This window comes from Xenopus laevis, chromosome 3L (genome assembly GCF_017654675.1).
Source record: "Xenopus laevis strain J_2021 chromosome 3L, Xenopus_laevis_v10.1, whole genome shotgun sequence".
NCBI classification, from domain to species: Eukaryota; Metazoa; Chordata; class Amphibia; order Anura; family Pipidae; genus Xenopus; species Xenopus laevis.
The window spans coordinates 4,548,711-4,568,259 of NC_054375.1; the positions used below are offsets into that span (position 1 = coordinate 4,548,711).

General features: G+C 43.8%; 1 protein-coding gene across 2 annotated transcripts in view; it reads right to left on the minus strand.

Annotated features, from left to right (window-relative positions):
* dennd2a.L (DENN/MADD domain containing 2A L homeolog) overlaps nucleotides 1-17,316 on the minus strand; it is a 37,664-nt gene extending 20,348 nt beyond the window's left edge. Inside the window, exons 1-2 of one of the 2 annotated variants that reach the window (XM_041585864.1) lie at nucleotides 16,979-17,316; nucleotides 15,437-15,641 (exon numbers count right to left, since the gene is read on the minus strand). In XM_041585864.1, the coding sequence (XP_041441798.1) occupies nucleotides 15,437-15,492 (56 nt within the window). In that variant the 5' untranslated portion in view covers nucleotides 15,493-15,641; nucleotides 16,979-17,316. Of the gene's footprint in view, nucleotides 1-9,372; nucleotides 9,751-15,436; nucleotides 15,642-16,978 lie in introns of those variants that run through there. The other variant, XM_018251897.2, reaches the window with a different exon arrangement.
* Between the last annotated feature and the right edge of the window lie 2,233 nt (nucleotides 17,317-19,549).

The window sequence follows — 19,549 nt, forward strand, 5'->3', positions numbered from 1 at the left end:
AGGAGCTGCGAGTGTCTATCAACACCGACGCTCTGACTCCCAGATCCAAACACAACGGCAAATTAACTTGTACAGCACATGCCCAAACCTTTCAAAGGGGAACTCTACCCAAGAACTGTATTTTGCGTAATGAAAGAAGAAATCAGTTCCCAATTCCTCATTCTCACTGGGTTTATAGTTCTGTGTAACTGTCATTGTGTCTGTCCCTTTCTCTGCACTGCTGCTTCTGACTCGTGATACAACTTCCCAATATCCATTCATTCCTCATTCTCACTGGGTTTATAGTTCTGTGTAACTGTCATTGTGTCTGTCCCTTTCTCTGCACTGCTGCTTCTGACTCCTGATACAACTTCCCAATATCCATTCATTCCTCATTCTCACTGGGTTTATAGTTCTGTGTAACTGTCATTGTGTCTGTCCCTTTCTCTTCTCTGCACTGCTGCCTCTGACTCCTGATACAACTTCCCAATATCCATTCATTCCTCATTCTCACTGGGTTTATAGTTCTGTGTAACTGTCATTGTGTCTGTCCCTTTCTCTGCACTGCTGCTTCTGACTCCTGATACAACTTCCCAATATCCATTCATTCCTCATTCTCACTGGGTTTATAGTTCTGTGTAACTGTCATTGTGTCTGTCCCTTTCTCTGCACTGCACTGCTGCTTCTGACTCCTGATACAACTTCCCAATATCCATTCATTCCTCATTCTCACTGGGTTTATAGTTCTGTGTAACTGTCATTGTGTCTGTCCCTTCCTCTGCACTGCTGCTTCTGACTCCTGATACAACTTCCCAATATCCATTCATTCCTCATTCTCACTGGGTTTATAGTTCTGTGTAACTGTCATTGTGTCTGTCCCTTTCTCTTCTCTGCACTGCTGCCTCTGACTCCTGATACAACTTCCCAATATCCATTCATTCCTCATTCTCACTGGGTTTATAGTTCTGTGTAACTGTTATTGTTATTGTCTGTTTTGCAGACAGTTCCCGTTGTACACGGATGCAGTAAGGACAGTGCCCTCTTTGACTGACCCTTTAATTGTTATTTTCACTGCACCCAGGAAGTCGATGCGGTTTCTCACAGTTAAAGACAGGAAGTGACACGCGTGGGATATCTATCTTTTAAATGGAAATGCACATTGAGGACAAACAATTAGGAATTGTTTACATTGGAAATAAAGGTGCCGTGAGTGGGATTTTAGGGCAAAATACACAGGTTTAATTGCCGGTGGTGGTGGCTGGTGATGTAACTAGATGCTACAGGGCCCCACTAATTTAATATTGATAAATTGGCCTAGCCTACCAAGATGAATTAAAATTGCTCATAATTTAGGGCCTTACCGGGTCCCCTACACTCCTGAGCCCCCCTGCTTCCTCTGTAGTTACGTCCCTGACAGTGACCCCCAGTCTGGAGCAATTCCCATCCACCATAACCCTATAGAAAGTAATTGTGAGAATGGGCCCTGGGTGTCGGGTATTCTGGTGGACAATTTGGGTCAGTCCAACACTCGGCGGAGGAGGGGGGGTGCTTGGCACATACTTCTTCATGCCTACCCCTATTTCCGGACATTCTACAACTGCCCTTCAACAAACAGGGGGTGCCAGGGATTTCCTGTATGAGTTACTGCCAGGGTGGTTTGGGGGGCAATACACTAAAGACGATGCCCTCAGCCCAGGCACCACCCCCCTGTAACCAGAACTGCTATTGTGATTCAGTGCTCCTCCTCTTTAGAAAATGCCCCTGTAGCTTTAAATAAATTGCCCCCTCCCCGGCATGATGTAATGACTTAGCAGTAGGTGCATGTGCAATGTGAGCCCGGGGTGGGGGCACGCTGGAAAACGCTCAGTAACACATTAAAGTCATTATCTGAACACAACAGCAAATTCCATCCCCAGACAGACTAGAATCTGCTAAGTGATGGGATCCCAAAACATCCAGTAGCCTCTGCTAATGGAAAACAGGGCTGCCTGCCTGTAGATTGTAAGCTCTTATGGTTAGAGGCCAAATGAGAGGCTTTCTTTTCAGATCCCTTCCATAGACACCAATATAATAATATAACTCCTAATATAGTTTTTGGCCCAGACTAGTCCATACCCCCATCACCCATGGGTCCAAGTGGTTTCAGGCTGACCCTCTTATCTGCCCGAAACTCCCAAAAACAGGTTCCCAATCTGCCTAAAACCCGCCTACTTCCTGCAAAGCCCCGCCCTTTAATGTTTAAAGTTTAAGGACCATCCACCTAAATTGAAAGCATCGAGGGTATATGTCATAACACAGTATCCCAACAATTGGATGAAGCAGCTAGCCAACTGTCTTTAAAGGGGAACGAACCTCCCTAAGAATTCCACTGACCACATTGACTTTTCCACCAATGGACATCAAATTATTCAAATTATCAATTAAAAAAAAATCTAATTATATCAGTCTTAATGAAAAAAAAGAGGAAAATTAGAACTCCCTGCACCCTTTCCGATAACCTTGTTTCACTGGTGACCTGGAACCAGCTGAGATCCCTTGTTTTGCCATATGTTTCCTGTCCTCTTCCATCTCTGCCTCTCAATCACTTAAGGGGTTACAGATGCTTTGATTTTAACATCTCCCAAAAAAAATGTCCAAGGCTATTTTTTTTCCAGCCCCCCCCTTCTTCCGCCCCCTTGCTGCCCCCCTCGCTGTATGACATCATAGCCCTCGGAGCTGGAGGGGAGCCAAGCTGTGTGTAAGGAATCATATGGCTCCCAGGGAGAGAGTGACCCCCATATCCTTTGCGTCATGTAAACAAGGGCTTCCAAGTCTGTGAGAGAGCTCAGGCCTGCAGCTGCCTCCAGCCTCTGGGAATCCATACCATCCCAATTCCTTAATTCTGACCTCTTCTGGTAAATATATATTTGATATAGAGATTGGGAACAGCAGCAGAAACCTTTAACGTGCTGCTCCGCTCTATAGAACAAAGCTATGGTCAAGGTGTCAGTCCCAACGTTTCCAGAACTAGAGTTCTCTCGGCATCCCGAAGAGAGTTGTAGTTCAGAAATAGCTCATGGATGAATGTATTTATACCTACAGAAGGGGTGGACCAATGGCATGTTCAGGGTGTACATAGGTCATGTGGGTATTGCCAAAATCTCCCTGATTTTGGTCCTGGAAGGTTGACATATCTACAAGTGGGTGCCATAATATGGTTTTCCTGAACAAGAAGCTAGGAGATGGGAAGTGTGTGGTTGCCTCCATCTTGCCCTATAGTCTCCACCTTGTCCTACTGTCTCCATCTTGCCTTGCTGACTCCATCTTGTCCTACTGTCTCCATCTTGCCCTACTGTCTCCATCTTGCCCTACTGTCTCCACCTTGCCCTACTGTCTCCACCTTGCCCTACTGTCTCCTTCTTGTCCTACTGTCTTCATCTTGTCCTACTGTCTCCATCTTGCCCTACTGTTTTCCATCTTGCCCTACTGTCTCCCTCTTGTCCTACTGTCTTCATTTTCTCCTACTGTCTCCCTCTTGCCCTACTGTCTCCATCTTGCCCTACTGTCTCCACCTTGCCCTACTGTCTCCACCTTGCCCTACTGTCTCCTTCTTGTCCTACTGTCTTCATCTTGTCCTACTGTCTCCATCTTGCCCTACTGTCTCCCTCTTGTCCTACTGTCTTCATCTTCTCCTACTGTCTCCCTCTTGCCCTACTGTCTCCAGGTTCGGATTCCTCGAGCTGATGCCCCTAGGCCCCCAGCGCCCGTCCGCACACCCCCCTCCCGCCGCAATTGAACTCGCGCCATCGAACTGGGAACACAAAGGTCCCCATAATGCAGCTGGGCAGCATGCCACCCCTAATTATTTGCCGCCCTAGGCCCAGGCCTTTGTGGCCTCGCCACAAATCTGGGCCTGACTGTCTCCTTCTTGTCCTACTGTTTCTCTCTTGCCCTACTGTCTCCATCTTGCCCTACTGTCTCCATCTTGTCTTACTGTCACCATCTTGTCCTACTGTCTCCATCTTATCCTACGGTCTCCATCTTGTCCTACTATCTCCAACTTGCCCTACTGTCTCCATCTTGCCCTACTGTCTCCATCTTGTCCTACTGTCTCCATCTTGCCCTACTGTCTCCATCTTGCCCTACTGTCTCCATCTTGTCTGTCTGTCACCACCTTTTGTCCTATTGACTCCATCTTCTCCAACTCTTTCAACCTTTTGCCCTACTGTCTCAATCTTCCCCTACTGTCTCCATCTTTTCCTACTGTCTCCATCTTGCCATACTGTCTCCATCTTGTCCTACTGTCTCCAACTTGTCCAACTCTCTCCACCTTTTGTCCTATTGTCTCCATTTTGCCCCATTGTGTCTACCTTGCCCTACTGTCTCCATCTTGTTCTTCTGTCTCCATCTTGCTCTACTGTCTCCATCTTTATATTGTCTTACTGTCTCCACCTTGCCCTGGTTTCTCCGTCTTGCCTTTTAGTCTCCATCTTGCTCTACTTTTGCCCAAGGCATAACTGCGAATAGCAACACCTGGAAGATTTGAACAGTGTTTGACCCTCATCACCCTCATTAATTATCTGGGGATTGGGAAGCTCCTCTGGGTGACTCTGGAAGGTTTATTATTAAAAAAATATACAATGTATGAAACAGGTTTTTTGTTTTTTTTACCTAAAACTGGCTTTTTAAATCCAAAATTGTCTTTTAATTTACCTCTTTTTCCCTTTTATTGCCACAAAAAAAAACCCGTAATAAAGAATTTCCTAAATTCTTGGGTCTTTAGTCGGAATGCCGAGTCAACTCGGAGCATCAGGTTACACCCTTCCACAGCAAAAAATGACATGGGTTTAATTTATTGTCCTAACCCCCCCCCCCCCCACCACCACCACCACTTTCCTCCAATTTTTTTGGAAGAGAATCAGTTCATCAGGTTTTCCACTCGGGAATTTCATTCTTGGAAAACCTGCAGCTCCTCCATCAGCCCCTAAACCAGCTCCACATTTCTCTGTACGGGAGGCTGAGAGGGGGCTGCTGGGATGGGGGTTAACCGTTTCAGGGGACAGGGCATGTTCAGATTTTATATGTTACAATAATAAGTATTAGATTTACACTTTCTTTCCTTAGTTCCCCCTTTAAAGGTAAAATAAACCCTATTATACTGATACAGACACATGAGTGTCTCATGGACATACATAGCACTACTGGCTAGAGATTAGAAAGGGTAAATTAGAGATTAGAAAGGGTAAATTAAATTACATGGATTTAAAAATATAGAGGATTTGGGAACCCATGTGACTATCACTCAGTTTGAGTTCCTGTCTGAAATCCCTGCCATAAAGCAGCAAAAGAGTGCTGTTAGCTAGGAAGGAAATAGAGACAGGCGTGTACCAGAAAATACACTCCCCCTTTTATTTTAATGACAGAATCCTTTGGGTCAGACACTATTTCACATGTTTAGAGGCCACCAGGTAATGATAGATAGCCAGATAGCCTATGATTAAGTGGCCACATGGCACAAAACGCGTAAGGCTACATCATTTGCGAAATAAAATATACTTTTAATCGCATTGCAAGTATTGGAATGAAGTCCGGTTTGTGCCAGTCATACTGTGAATCTAATTGGATAATGATCTCTTGTCTGATTGGCTCATGAGCAATAGCTAATACCCAAGTGCAGAATGGATAGGGGGAACCAATTCCTTCCCTAGATCTGCCTGGTATCCCATGAGCCTCAGCGATATAATGATTGTACCAATCTGTACGATTTATAAAGCACTGGGCACAAAGGTATAATAAATATAGTCAGTAAGGGAGCAGCGCTGCGGCGTCTGTTGGTGCTATACGTGTTTATAATGAGTGTGATGACCTGACTTTACCTTTAACCCATTAACCCCATTCATATCCTGGTCCCCCTTATCTTGTGAGCAAATAGTGAAACCCATTGTCACCAGCACAACTGGACGTAAAATTAGCAGCCGAGTGACACACACAAACGGAAACAACAACAACAACAACGCAATCCGAAAGCGACAATAATCCCGGCACAAGGGAAGAGACGGGCGGCTGTTGGGAAATGCCAGGGGAAGTGACACTTGGGAACAAGTGTAACAACAAAACCCATCTCTGGGCAACACGTTTCCTACTGGAAACCAGCACAGACCCAAGTGGGGAACAAGAAATATATATATATATATATATATATATATATATATATATATATATATATATATATATATATATATATATATAAATTATATAGACGATCACTTTCTCCCAGGCAATGCAGTAGGTATAACCGATTCTGTTGAATTGGAGAGGGTCAGGGATATGCAACTGGCACCCGGCCTGTCTGGGGGTGGCAGTAGGAATATGTAGAAACACTTATTTTCCTGCTTCGCCAACTCATCTCCGGCTCTTCTGAATCCTATCGGAGTATTTATTACGGAACTTTATGGTCTGAGAAAACAATTTAGCTGGAGGGGAAGCTTCAAATGCTCGGCTCGACACGCAGCTGATTTGGGGTTTGTCTCACCGCTTTGGGGCGTACCCTGGAGTTTTATACATGGCTGGAGGAGTGTAAGGGGCAAATTTACCTAGGGTCGAATATCGAGGGTTAATTAACCCTCGATATTCGACTGCCGAATCGACTTCGAATATCAGAAGGATTTTAATCCATCGATCGAAGGATTATTCTTCAATCAGAAAAACCTTGGAAAGCCTATGGGGACCTTCCCCATAGGCTAACATTGGCCTCGGTAGGTTTTAGGTGGCGAACTAGGGGGTCAAAGTTTTTTTTAAAGAGACAGTACTTCGACTATCGAATAGTCGAACGATTTTTAGTTCGAATCGTTCGATTCGAAGTCAAAGGACGTAGTCGAAGGAGTAGCCAATTCGATGGTCGAAGTAGCCAAAAAAAACATTCGAAATTCAAAGTTTTTTTCCTCTATTTTCCTCTATTCCTTCACTCGAGCTTAGTGAATGGGCCCCTATGTGATTGGCTGATTTTGATCCACATTTTAGCAGCCAATCACTCTCATTTGCCTCTCTAAGCGGTAATTGCCGCATAGGAGCTGCCATGCTGCTTCCCCTACCAATAAAAATCTTCCATAAACTCCAATAAAGCAGTGGCCAATACTGAAACCATGGGTCCATGGCTGACTCTATCTCTCTGTTACAGACAATATGTCCCTTTCCTGGCTCATCCTCTGTGTCATTTCAGTGTTAAAGGAAACAAGGGTGAAAATATTTGTAAGTAAAACAGGAAGGAAAGGATCTTTGCTCTTCTCAGAGATAACGGCCCGGGGCTCGGCCCCTTGGTTATATTTATACAGTCGTTTGTGTGTGTGTTTAGTAACCAAGTCATAAAGGTAAAGGCAAAGCAAGTCAATATTAAACATTCCTTGGGCCGCTATGGGAATCATTTGTTTCGGGCAGTTTACACTGGAGGCGACAATTATTCTTCTGGTAACAGTTTGAGCAGAAACGGGGGCGATTTTTTTTTTTACTAAACGCCCAGAATTTCATCACAGCCTTTGACTGTAGGTGACTGCTGGTAAAAGGCGTTCAATAACGACATTTATTCCATTGACACTGGCACGTCCCATTGCAGATATAAAGGAGAAATTAATGAATGATGTCACAATTAACAAAGGGTCATGCTCGGATTTGTAGTGTCAACAGCTAAAGAGAGGCAAGTTGTTGCTCAGATATTTCTCTCATACATACATAGATCCATTCTACAGACCAGAATATATACTAATAAAGATCATAGGACAAACTGAAGTAATGATATCACAATTGACATAGGCCAAAGACTGCTTGAACATGCTGGTGTTTGCAAAGCAACAGCTAAAAAAAAAGTAAGTTGTTGCTTCGATATTTCTCTCATACATACATACATAGATCCATCCTACAGACTAGAATATATACCAATACACATCATAGGGCAAACTGAAGTAATGATATCACAATTGACATAGGCCAAAGACTGTTTGGACATGCTGGTGTTTGCAAAGCAACAGCTAAAAAGAAGTAAGTTGTTGCTTTGATATTTCTCTCATACATACATAGATCCATTCTACAGACTAGAATATATACCAATACAGATCAAAAGAATAACTGAAGTAACGATATCACAATTGACATAGGCCAAAGACTGCTTGGGCATGCTGGTGTTTGCAAAGCAAAAGCTAAAGAGAAGCAAGTTCTATACATAAACACATGCATCTTTTCCATAAATGAGAATATATACCAATGCATTTTTGAAGATCTTAAGTGATGATATCACAATTAACAACAAAAACAGAGGCTGCCTGGGGGATACCAGTGTGTGCGATTGTACAGCTAAAAGCAAGATGTTACTTGAACATCTCTTTCATATATACATTTATATATACGTTACAGTCTGTGCAATATACATAATATTAATAATAATGTCAACAAGGATCAAAGGAACAGCTTCAGTGAATGATGTCACAATTAACAGTGAAAGACCAAATTCTCTCTGAGGATGCTAGGGTCTGTAATATTAACAGCTGTATAGAAGCAAGTGGGTACAGGCACGGGACCGGTTATCCAGACTGCTTGGGACCCAGGGTTTTCTGGATAACGGATCTTTCTTACCTTGAGTCTACTAGAAAACCATATAAACATGAAATGAACCCAATAGGATTGTTTTGATTCCAATAAGGATTAATTATATCTTAGTTGGGGTCAAGTACAAGCGACTGTTTTATTATTACGCAGAAAAAGGAAATCAATTTTAAATATTTGGATTATTTTGCAAAAATGAAGTCGATGGGTCTTTCCGTAATTCGAAGCTTTCTGGATAACGGATGCCAAACCTGTGCTTGAATATCCCTTTCATACATAAGTACGCGCTTTCCACAAACCAGAATATATTCAATTGCAGATCGACAAAATAACTTAGCAATGATATCACAATTAGCAAAGGCCAAAGACTGCTGGGGGGGGGGGGGGGTCGCTGGTGTTTGTGCTTCAGCAAAAGGGACTCGGGCAGGACATTTATTTCCGAAACTGATTCAAAGCCCAAGGCACAAGTTCCAATTCTGATCAGGAAAGGAAAGTTTCAGTGATGATGTCACAATAACACCCACCAACAAACGCACACACTTTGTAACCATTTACACAACCGATACACAACGGTATCAACTGTCCATTCCCTGAGTGAAATTCCCCAATTCTCGGATATATTTAAGCAATCGGCTTGGTCGCGAAACGCCCCGTCTGGACGCTGCCAACTATTTCAGCTGTGGATCTTTTAAACTGGCAGTTACCAAGCCGGGTACCACTGACTGTCACCAGCTCTACCCCCTGTGCCAGGCTCCTGTACCCAACCCATGCCCAGCCAATAGAAGCTAAACACAGGAATAAGTGAGAAAAATGCCAAATTACCTCTTTTAAAACCCCAGGAGCGTCCGCATTCTCGTCCTCCCTCATCTTGTGTAACTTGAGAAAGGCTTTGGGATCAGCAGCATCTGGATCCATAACCCCCTCCTCCTCCTCTCCCTCCTCCTCCTCTTCTCTTTTGTTCAATTTCCAAATCCTCCTCGCTCAGAAAAGAGGAAAAACTTTGGATTTTTGTTGGAGTCAGATCCTTCTCTGCAGCCCAAAATGCACTAAATTGTAGCAAGTGTTGCACTTCCCCTTGTTCTCTCCCCTCCCCCCAACATCCTGCAGCCTCTATTTCCCTGCTGATAATTGGGGACTTTTTTCTTTTTGGGTTGGGATTTCTGGAAATTCTTCTTTCACTCTCTCTGTCACTGATTCCCCCACTTTGTCTCTCCTCCTCCTCCTCCTCCTCCTCCTCCTCCTCTCTATTCCCACCCTCATAGGCCAGAGCCATTGTGACTTCTTGATCTGCAGCTGGGCTTTATCGCCATGGAAACCTGCAGCCCCCTCAGTACTTAATAGGGGCTGCAGGGAGGACACAAAGGGAGAGTTTTGCCTTTCAGAGTTGAAGGGGGAGCAATAACAATTCTATTGGAGCTGGAAGGGTTACACTCTAGCCAAATATTAGTATAACCCCCTGCTGGGACTGAAATACAAAGTATCATCCCACCCACACAGGGAATACAATAGGGATTGAAAAGCACCAACATATGCAGGAGCGTTGTATAAAGCTGTAACAGTGTATCACTTATTTACAGTATATCAGCTTTATTCACTGAATATTGTAACAGCAGCTCTAGTCACAATATAGAGAATTCCTTAACAATGGCAGCTCCCACCTGTATATAATATAGAAGGAATGTGCTGAATTGTGCTTAGTACAGGGAATACCTATGTGCCATAGTTTTATGGGATCTCTCTGTACAGACTATGAGCAAACTTAGGGGACTGTTCCTGCTGAATTGTGCTTAGTACAGGGGAATACCTATGCTGCCATAGTTTTATGGCATCTCTCTGTACAGACCATGAGCAAACTTAGGGGCTGTTCCTGCTGAATTGTGCTTAGTACAGGGAATACCTATGCTGCCATAGTTTTATGGGATCTCTCTGTACAGACTATGAGCAAACTTAGGGACTGTTCCTGCTGAATTGTGCTTAGTACAGGGAATACCTATGCTGCCATAGTTTTATGGGATCTCTCTGTACAGACTATGAGCAAACTTAGGGGCTGTTCCTGCTGAATTGTGCTTAGTACAGGGAATACCTATGCTGCCATAGTTTTATGGGATCTCTCGGTACAGACTATGAGCAAACTTAGGGGACTGTTCCTGCTGAATTGTGCTTAGTACAGAGGAATACCTATGCTGTCATAGTTTTATGGGATCTCTCTGTACAGACTATGAGCAAACTTAGGGGGCTGTTTCTGCTGAATTGTGCTTAGTACAAGGGAATACCTATGCTGCCATAGTTTTATGGCATCTCTCTGTACAGACTATGAGCAAACTTAGGGACTGTTCCTGCTGAATTGTGCTTAGTACAGGGAATACCTAGGCTGCCATAGTTTTATGGGATCTCTCTGTACAGACTATGAGCAAACTTAGGGACTGTTCCTGCTGAATTGTGCTTAGTACATGGAATACCTATGCTGCCATAGTTTTATGGGATCTCTCTGTACAGACTATGAGCAAACTTAGGGACTGTTCCTGCTGAATTGTGCTTAGTACAGGGAATACCTATGCTGCCATAGTTTTATGGGATCTCTCTGTACAGACTATGAGCAAACTTGCAGTAGGTACTGTTCCTGCTGAATTGTGCTTAGTACAAGGGAATACCTGTGCTGCCATAGTTTTATGGTATCTCTCTGTACAGACTATGAGCAAACTTAGGGACTGTTCCTGCTGAATTGTGCTTAGTACAGGGAATACCTATACTGCCATAGTTTTATGGGATCTCTCTGTACAGACTATGAGCAAACTTAGGGGACTGTTCCTGCTGAATTGTGCTTAGTACAGGGAATACCTATACTGCCATAGTTTTATGGGATCTCTCTGTACAGACTATGAGCAAACTTAGGGGACTGTTCCTGCTGAATTGTGCTTAGTACAGGGAATACCTGTGCTGCCTTAGTTTTATGGGATGTCTCTGTACAGACTATGAGCAAACTTAGGGGACTGTTCCTGCTGAATTGTGCTTAGTACAGGGAATACCTATACTGCCATAGTTTTATGGGATCTCTCTGTACAGACTATGAGCAAACTTAGGGGACTGTTCCTGCTGAATTGTGCTTAGTACAGGGAATACCTGTGCTGCCTTAGTTTTATGGGATGTCTCTGTACAGACTATGAGCAAACTTAGGGGACTGTTCCTGCTGAATTGTGCTTAGTACAGGGAATACCTATACTGCCATAGTTTTATGGGATCTCTCTGTACAGACTATGAGCAAACTTAGGGACTGTTCCTGCTGAATTGTGCTTAGTACAGGGAATACCTATGCTGCCATAGTTTTATGGGATCTCTCTGTACAGACTATGAGCAAACTTAGGGACTGTTCCTGCTGAATTGTGCTTAGTACAGGGGAATACCTGTGCTGCCTTAGTTTTATGGGATGTCTCTGTACAGACTATGAGCAAACTTAGGGGACTGTTCCTGCTGAATTGTGCTTAGTACAGGGAATACCTATACTGCCATAGTTTTATGGGATCTCTCTGTACAGACTATGAGCAAACTTAGGGGACTGTTCCTGCTGAATTGTGCTTAGTACAGGGAATACCTGTGCTGCCTTAGTTTTATGGGATCTCTCTGTACAGACTATGAGCAAACTTAGGGGACTGTTCCTGCTGAATTGTGCTTAGTACAGGGAATACCTATACTGCCATAGTTTTATGGGATCTCTCTGTACAGACTATGAGCAAACTTAGGGACTGTTCCTGCTGAATTGTGCTTAGTATAGGGAATACCTATGCTGCCATAGTTTTATGGGATCTCTCTGTACAGACTATGAGCAAACTTAGGTGCTGTTCCTGCTGAATTGTGCTTAGTATAGTGGGAATGCTTAAGCCATCTGGCAGGGAAGGGGTTAAAGAAGCTGTACCTAAAGAAATATTAACTGCTCCAGTGTGAAAGTACCTCCTGTCTTGTAAACATCTTCCCCTATTATATCAGCTACCCACCATTATTTCTACCTACAATTGCTAAAATGGGCAGTAGTTAAAGTGAACATTCAGCTGTTGGTTGGCTGAGGATGATGGGAGTTGCAGTCTACGAACAGGAAGTTAAAAAAAAAAAAGCTGAAACAGGAACAAGCAAAGGCCAATACCGGTTGATCTGTTTATTTCCCCTTTGCCACTGGGAATTACTTTATGTTTTTGGGGCAAAGAAGATTGGGGTAGGTGGAGCCAAACAATAGAATCCCAAATCCGATGCCTTCGGCCTTTATCTAAGAACCTGTCTAAATTGAAGCCACGTGTATTCCTGCATAGTGCAACTCCGGAGAGACCAGGGCCATAGAATAAAGAAAACCTCAACCTCTATGTTCAGTATTTACCTTAATGGATAGCTGGGAAGGATGATTGAGTAACATTAAAGGGGAAGTACACCCAAACATACAATCCAATGCACATTCATTATTTTTTTTTTATACATATAAATGATTTTAAACATATGTGCAAATGTAATTGCAATTGAAAGCAATGTCAATCTACTGTTTTTAATCTTGACACTGGCAGTTCTGACTCCTGAAAGAATGTAACAGAAGTAGGTGCTGATCCCAGTTAAGGGTAATTAAAAAAAAAAACAATGTAAACTTCAAGTAGAAGTATTTGCCATTATCTGCACAACCTATAGGAAAACTGATTCCCCTCTAGTGCCCCCTTGACTTCTGACATTGTATAAATTAAAGGGAAAGTCCAGAAACCAACATCAGAAACAGATGAGCCCCACACAGTCCATACTCTGCTGCCTCCTAGTGGTAAACTCAAAGAAGTGTTTTAGATTCGAGACCTTCAAAGTAGCTTCTTAGAGTCTTAATACACAGGGGCCTTGAATAACCTGGTAAAATGTATCAGTATAAATGTGACTTAGTGATGTCATCAGTGATAATAAATGACATCACTGAGACTTGTGTATTATAAAAGTAATGTACCCCCTGCTTTAAAATGTGACGGTGCTCGAGGCCCATGACCTATATAAAACTTGGTTATAGAGCTCATTCAGCCAAGGCTGTACTTCCCACAATGCCTTGGGATAAGAAGATTGTCAGCAGAGTGCAAAGCATTATGGGAAATGGAGCAGAGCTGGTCTGGGAACCTTTGTCCCTGTACCTGCAAGAGCCAGACGCTGTCCAGATAAAACAAAGGATCATTGGGGTTGGACTTGCTACTCAAAATGGCAAGCGCTTCTGTTATCTGGGCGCTGCTTTATTCACATTTCTCTCTTGCTAAAGTCCATAGATACATATGTTTATAGATTATTAGCTGCAGTACCACTGTTGCCCATTGGGGTGCAATAGAGCAGCAGAGTCTGGTGAGGAGCCCCCAAGTGCCATGTCCCAAGAGGGCTGCGGCCCACCATGTTTTTTTTCCCAGTGTCCCAGTCCAACCCTGATTGTTTGGGTTGTACACTTGGGTTGCAAATGCAGCCACACACTAATCACTATGTCTGCTTCACTTGGTCCACACAATCACCTAAACTGGAATCTCTTTGTCTCAATCTACCCCCCCCAGATAATTTGTCCATGCTGACCTGCACCCTGGAAAGCTTTTTTGCTTCTAAAACCAGCACTGGCCTGTGTGGGCACAACCATGCTTGACCAGACCCCTGCCCCATTGGTCAGTAATAGAGAAGATATATGTGTTACAGGGTGAGGAAGTAGCGGAGCTGATCCTACGTTACGCCAGAGCCAATCAGTGCACAGATGTAGAGGGATACATGAGGGACATGGCAGAGCTGGGACAGAGGTCAGGAAGATGACAGTTGTTATGGTAAAGGTTAGCTGTCTCCTCCAGTCCCACTCGCTATTAGCTACTAATTTCTCATCTCAATGCATTAGTAAGTGGTAGTTCTGCTGTCCCAATTTTTCCGGATTCTCATGGCGTACAAGGTAAAGTTCTTAACTCCACCTTCTGCTCTTCCATAGAGTCTGGAAAACCTTAAAACCTAAACACAACCCAAATATTCTGAGTGTCCTTGGGAACCCAATATAACTTTCTTTCCTTCCCTTCCAGGTAAAGCTCCAGAGCAACTTTAGGTCGGTGATATTTGCCGTTCTGGTTCTGGAAGGACTCGGCCAGTCCCTGGATCTGGAGGTCGATATTTTGGAGGTGGCTCTGCCTCTCCTGTTGAAAAATGCTGCTTCCCTAATGATCTAGCCGTGATACCGGAACCGGAGCTTTCAACTACTGGAATGGAAGACCATGTCTCAGGATGGGAAAGATGGACCAGTATCCATAGGAAGATGGAGATACTTCGGCAAAACAGTGTGACTTTTAACCCTTTCTTTGCCAACAATGTCGATTCCATGTTGTCCGCAATGGGGTTACCTCCTGCCAGCAACATGAAATCTACAGTGGGTCACATTTGAGTGAAGGGAAAAAAAAGGCCTGACAATACTTTTGTATTTTAATCCCCTGTGTTAAAGGGAATCTATATGATAATGTACATACAATATAGCAAAGGACATTAGTTTAATATGAAATATTTGTGATCTTTTAATCCAATTAAAATGTTTTGTGTCCATATCATAAAGAGGGTATACGAGTGTCACTTCCTTGTCAGACACTGTGCGGTTCATTAGGAGAATACTAGATTATTTCAAAACTGCAAACCATAAATAAATGAAGAACAACTGCAAACTGTGCTACTGTATTAATGCTACAATTTAATTTAAAGGCCAATATTGTTTCAGCCCTTGGCAGTTGGACTTCGCACCAAGTGATTTATATTTTGGTTGATGCTTCAGTTGCTCATACACTCTAGGGGTACAGACTTCTGTTCATTGGGGTGCAGTCATTCTGGTGCCATGAACACAAACACACACCAACAGCACATTCCCAGTCTCCCTCCTTCCTACCTGACCATGGCCAAGTGTAGAACCTGGAGATTTTGCTCCTTCAGGTGCTTCAGCATCTCCAGGTCCCTCTGAGATTCCTGCTCCACTTTGCAGTAGAACTGCTCCAGTCTCTTAGAGATGTTTCTCCTGGAGCTGCTGTTACGGGAGCTGTTCCTGGATATGGGATTCAGCCTTCTGCTCCTGCGCTTTTCTTCTGCAGCAGCTTCTAAAATAACAACACACAAATTAGTGATTCCACTTGTTGCATTTTAAAGGGGAAGTTAAATTTATATTTTAGTATCTTATTCACTGGTTCATTTAGTAGCTATATATATATAAAGCCTGGGTGTAAAGTGGAAAAGATGAGCGAAAAGAGCCTTATTTTTTGCACTGCAGTTTTAGAACATAGTTGCAGCTCTTTGCACTTCTATAATGAAGCACAAAGGTTTCAGCTCAAGGTGGGTGGGGTGTAGGGGGCACTAGACAACAGATATTGCAAGCAGATACCCAAGACATCAGTTGTTTAGACAGACTCATCGTGATTGGCTGCTTACTAAATGAGCTGCAAGCAGCCACTCACCAAGATGATAATTTGCCATGCTGGCCTGTGTCTGACAAATGCACCCAGTGCCTGGTGTCAGTGAGATAACGCAAGCAGCTAATTTCATAATTCTTGCACCTCTTGCTTTTCTTGGTCCAACTCCTCTCTCTGCTGTCGATTCTAAGTCCAGAACTGAACTCGCTGATCCTCTTTCCTCCAGTCTGTCTCCTGCGCTGCTTCCTGCTCTATGTCCTGCACTGTTTCCTGTATTACTTCCTGCTCTATGTCCTGCACTGTTTCCTGTATTACTTCCTGCACTGTTTCCTGTATTACTTCCTGCTCTATGTCCTGCACTGTTTCCTGTATTACTTCCTGCTCTACGTCCTGCACTGTTTCCTGTATTACTTCTTGCTCTGCTTCCAGTACTGCTCCTGCACTACTTCTTGCACTGCTTCCTGCTCCACTCTTCAACTGCTGCCCTGCAGAATTCTGCTCTCTGTGCCACACCCCTAATTACCATGTTCATTTTACAAAATTTGGCAGGTTATCAAAGTTTCAACATATTTCAGTGTTTTTTCCCCCCATTATTATAGTTTTTCTAATAATGGTGAATTGCCCTTTAAGCTGTGAGTCTAACATTTCCCAAGGGACCTGTTACAATTACTTATTTCCTTTTCTAGAAATTGTTACAAAAGTAACTTATCTTCTGCTGCGGCTGTTCTGGGCTCTCTACCAAAAGCAAATTAAGCTAGAAACGTTGTGTCTTTTTCTGGCTGTTCAGTGCAGAGAAAAACAAGACTTTTCAGTACAAATGAGGGACTGCGGGTTGAAAAGAGGGACTGTCCCTCTAAAAACAGGACAGTTAGGAGGTATGATCCTGGTACTTAGTAGCGCAGTGTCTCCACCTAGCGGGAACCTACGAGTGGCCCCACAGGGAACACAGTAATAAAACACACACACTATTTGTTACACAGAACTTGTTTATGTAAAATAAATGGGCAACTAATAGAGACAGCACTAACCGGTGGCAATAGGGCCTCACTAAGTAACTTGCTTGCGTGGTCTGTCAGACTAAATAACTGGATAAGTTCTTTAAAGTAACGGATGGCTCCTCACAGTCCAACTAATAGAAATGTGTAGAAATCTGCGAGCGCTCCTTTAGTACCCTGTCACTTTAAATCTCAGTCCTCACTCCAAATCCTCTTTAGATGCTTTACAGTTTGTCTTGAGTGGAGTCCAGCACAGTCAGACATACAGTGAGACTAGCAGCCCCTTTGGATGCTCAGATAGGAATCTCCTGCTGGTTGTTCCTCCAGTCTGGATTCCTTTCACACTCTCTGTCTCTCCAGGCACAGTATGAGGCTTCCCTGTCCCAGCCTGATCCAAATGTCTGATTTTGGTGGAGCCTCTCAGCTCTCTGGGCCCACCGGCAGCTCTCTGGTCTCTCTCTGTGTCCAGCGTGTGCTTCTCTCTGCCAGGCTTTTCTCTTCTGCTACTTCCTCTTCCTGCCAGCCACTCACTAGCTGCTGTGTCACTTCCTGTAGCACTGAGATCCTGTACAGCTGGTTGCTAGGTAACAGCTCCCAGCACACAGACAGGCTCCTTTACAGGGATAAGTGCAAAGATTTGACACGACTTCCCTACACACATTTTCACTCTTTGTACAAAGCAGACTGGGGCTTCCTGCAGTACTTACTGATATTATCTACTTCTGTTTCTCCAATAATAAGGGACAGAACGGCCAGACGTTTCATTCTCATCTCTTTATTGTGGATGTTCCAGAGATTTCTCATGTATCAATGTCCTGTAGTCTAATGACTTGCCCATATGGCTCTGTACTGGTCACTAATGGCTTATGTTTGCTGCTTCAGCATTCCTCTCTGTTACGTGGGTTGCCATTGGCATTGGACTCAGTGCGCTGACTCAATAGGCCACACATACAAAGCAATGCTCAGTGTACTTAATAGGCTGTGTATGTACTGCACATCTAATTAGAAATAAATGCCATATAAACCTCACTCATCAAAAACAGGACACTTCCCCTTTAAGAGCAGGAAACAGAGGTGACTTCCACCTGAGGATGTGACAGTTGGTTCAGTCCGTTGGTTGTCACTTTGGTGAGAGGTAAGTGGACTTTCCCTCTGAGAGATTTTCTTGCCAAATAACCCTTATTTTAGGTAAATAATAGGGTGATGCCCCCCAAACTTGTGGGTATTGTGCCTCTCGCTGATTTTAGTGAATTTGGAGATTTTTTCCCCTAAAATTGGCTTGGGAGGAGCCTTTAATCTTAGTGCTGGTTGGGAGACCCAGGATTTGGCAGTTATACAGGAATGTCAGCAAATATTCACATTTATTAATGAAGGGAACATTTGGGGACCCCTGTACCTCACCATAAGCTGCTTAATTTGTGTTCCCAGTACTGACAGGCTCCTTAGAGATTTGCCCCTCTGCCCCCTGGTATCTGCCCCCAGCCCTGCTCTTATGTACCAACATTTTAGCTAAATACATGTTCCCTTTATCCAAGTCTGGAACTAGGGGTGGGAAGCAGAAGCACGTGCCATGGGGACAGTAGGGGGCAATAGTAAATGAGTGGGGGACATACAGCAGGTCCCATAGAAGAGAGATGACTTTACCCCTAGGTTTTGACAGTTGGTTTTGTCCGTTGGTTGGCTCTGTGTTAGGTTTATATTCTTTCCAAGACTTTTTTTGCCAAATATCCCTTATATTAGTGAAAAAAGGTTGGTGCCCCCCAGTCTGTAACTAGGGGTGGGAAGCAGAGGCACGTGCCATGGGGACAGTAGGGGGTGATAATAAATGAGTGGGAGGGACATACAGCAGGTCCCATAGAAGAGACCCCAAGGGATTTGACAGTTGGTTTTGTCCGTTGGTTGGCTCTGCATTGTTAATATTCCCTCTCAGACTTTTTTTTTACCAAATAACCCTTATTTTAATGGGAAAAAGGAGAAATATTTGGGCTACACCCCCCCTGACTAGCGGATGTTCCTCTTGTCACTGATTTTAGTGAATTTGGAGATTTTCCCCTAAAATGGGCTTGGGAGGAGCCTTTAATCTTAGTGCTGGTTGGGAGACACAGACCAGGATTTGGCAGTTATACAGGACTGTCAGCAAATATTCATATTTATTAATGAAGGGAACATTTGGGGACCCCTGTACCTCACCATAAGCCGCTTAATTTGAGTTCCCAGTACTGACAGGCTCCTTAGAGATTTGCCCCTCTGCCCCCTGGTATCTGCCCCCAGCCCTGCTCTTATGTACCAACATTGTAGCTAAATACATGTTCCCTTTATCCAAGTCCGGAACTAGGGGTGGGAAGCAGAGGCACGTGCCATAGGGACAGTAGGGGGGTGATAGTAAATGAGTGGGGGACATACAGCAGGGCCCATAGAAGAGAGATGACTTTACCCCTAGGTTTTGACAGTTGGTTTTGTCCGTTGGGTGGCTCTGTGTAAAGTGTATATTGCCTCTAATATTGCCTGCATATTGCCAAATAACCCTTATTTTAATGGAAAAAGAGGGGAAATATTTGGCTTACACCCCCTAACTAGCGGATGTTCCTTTTGTCACTGATTTCA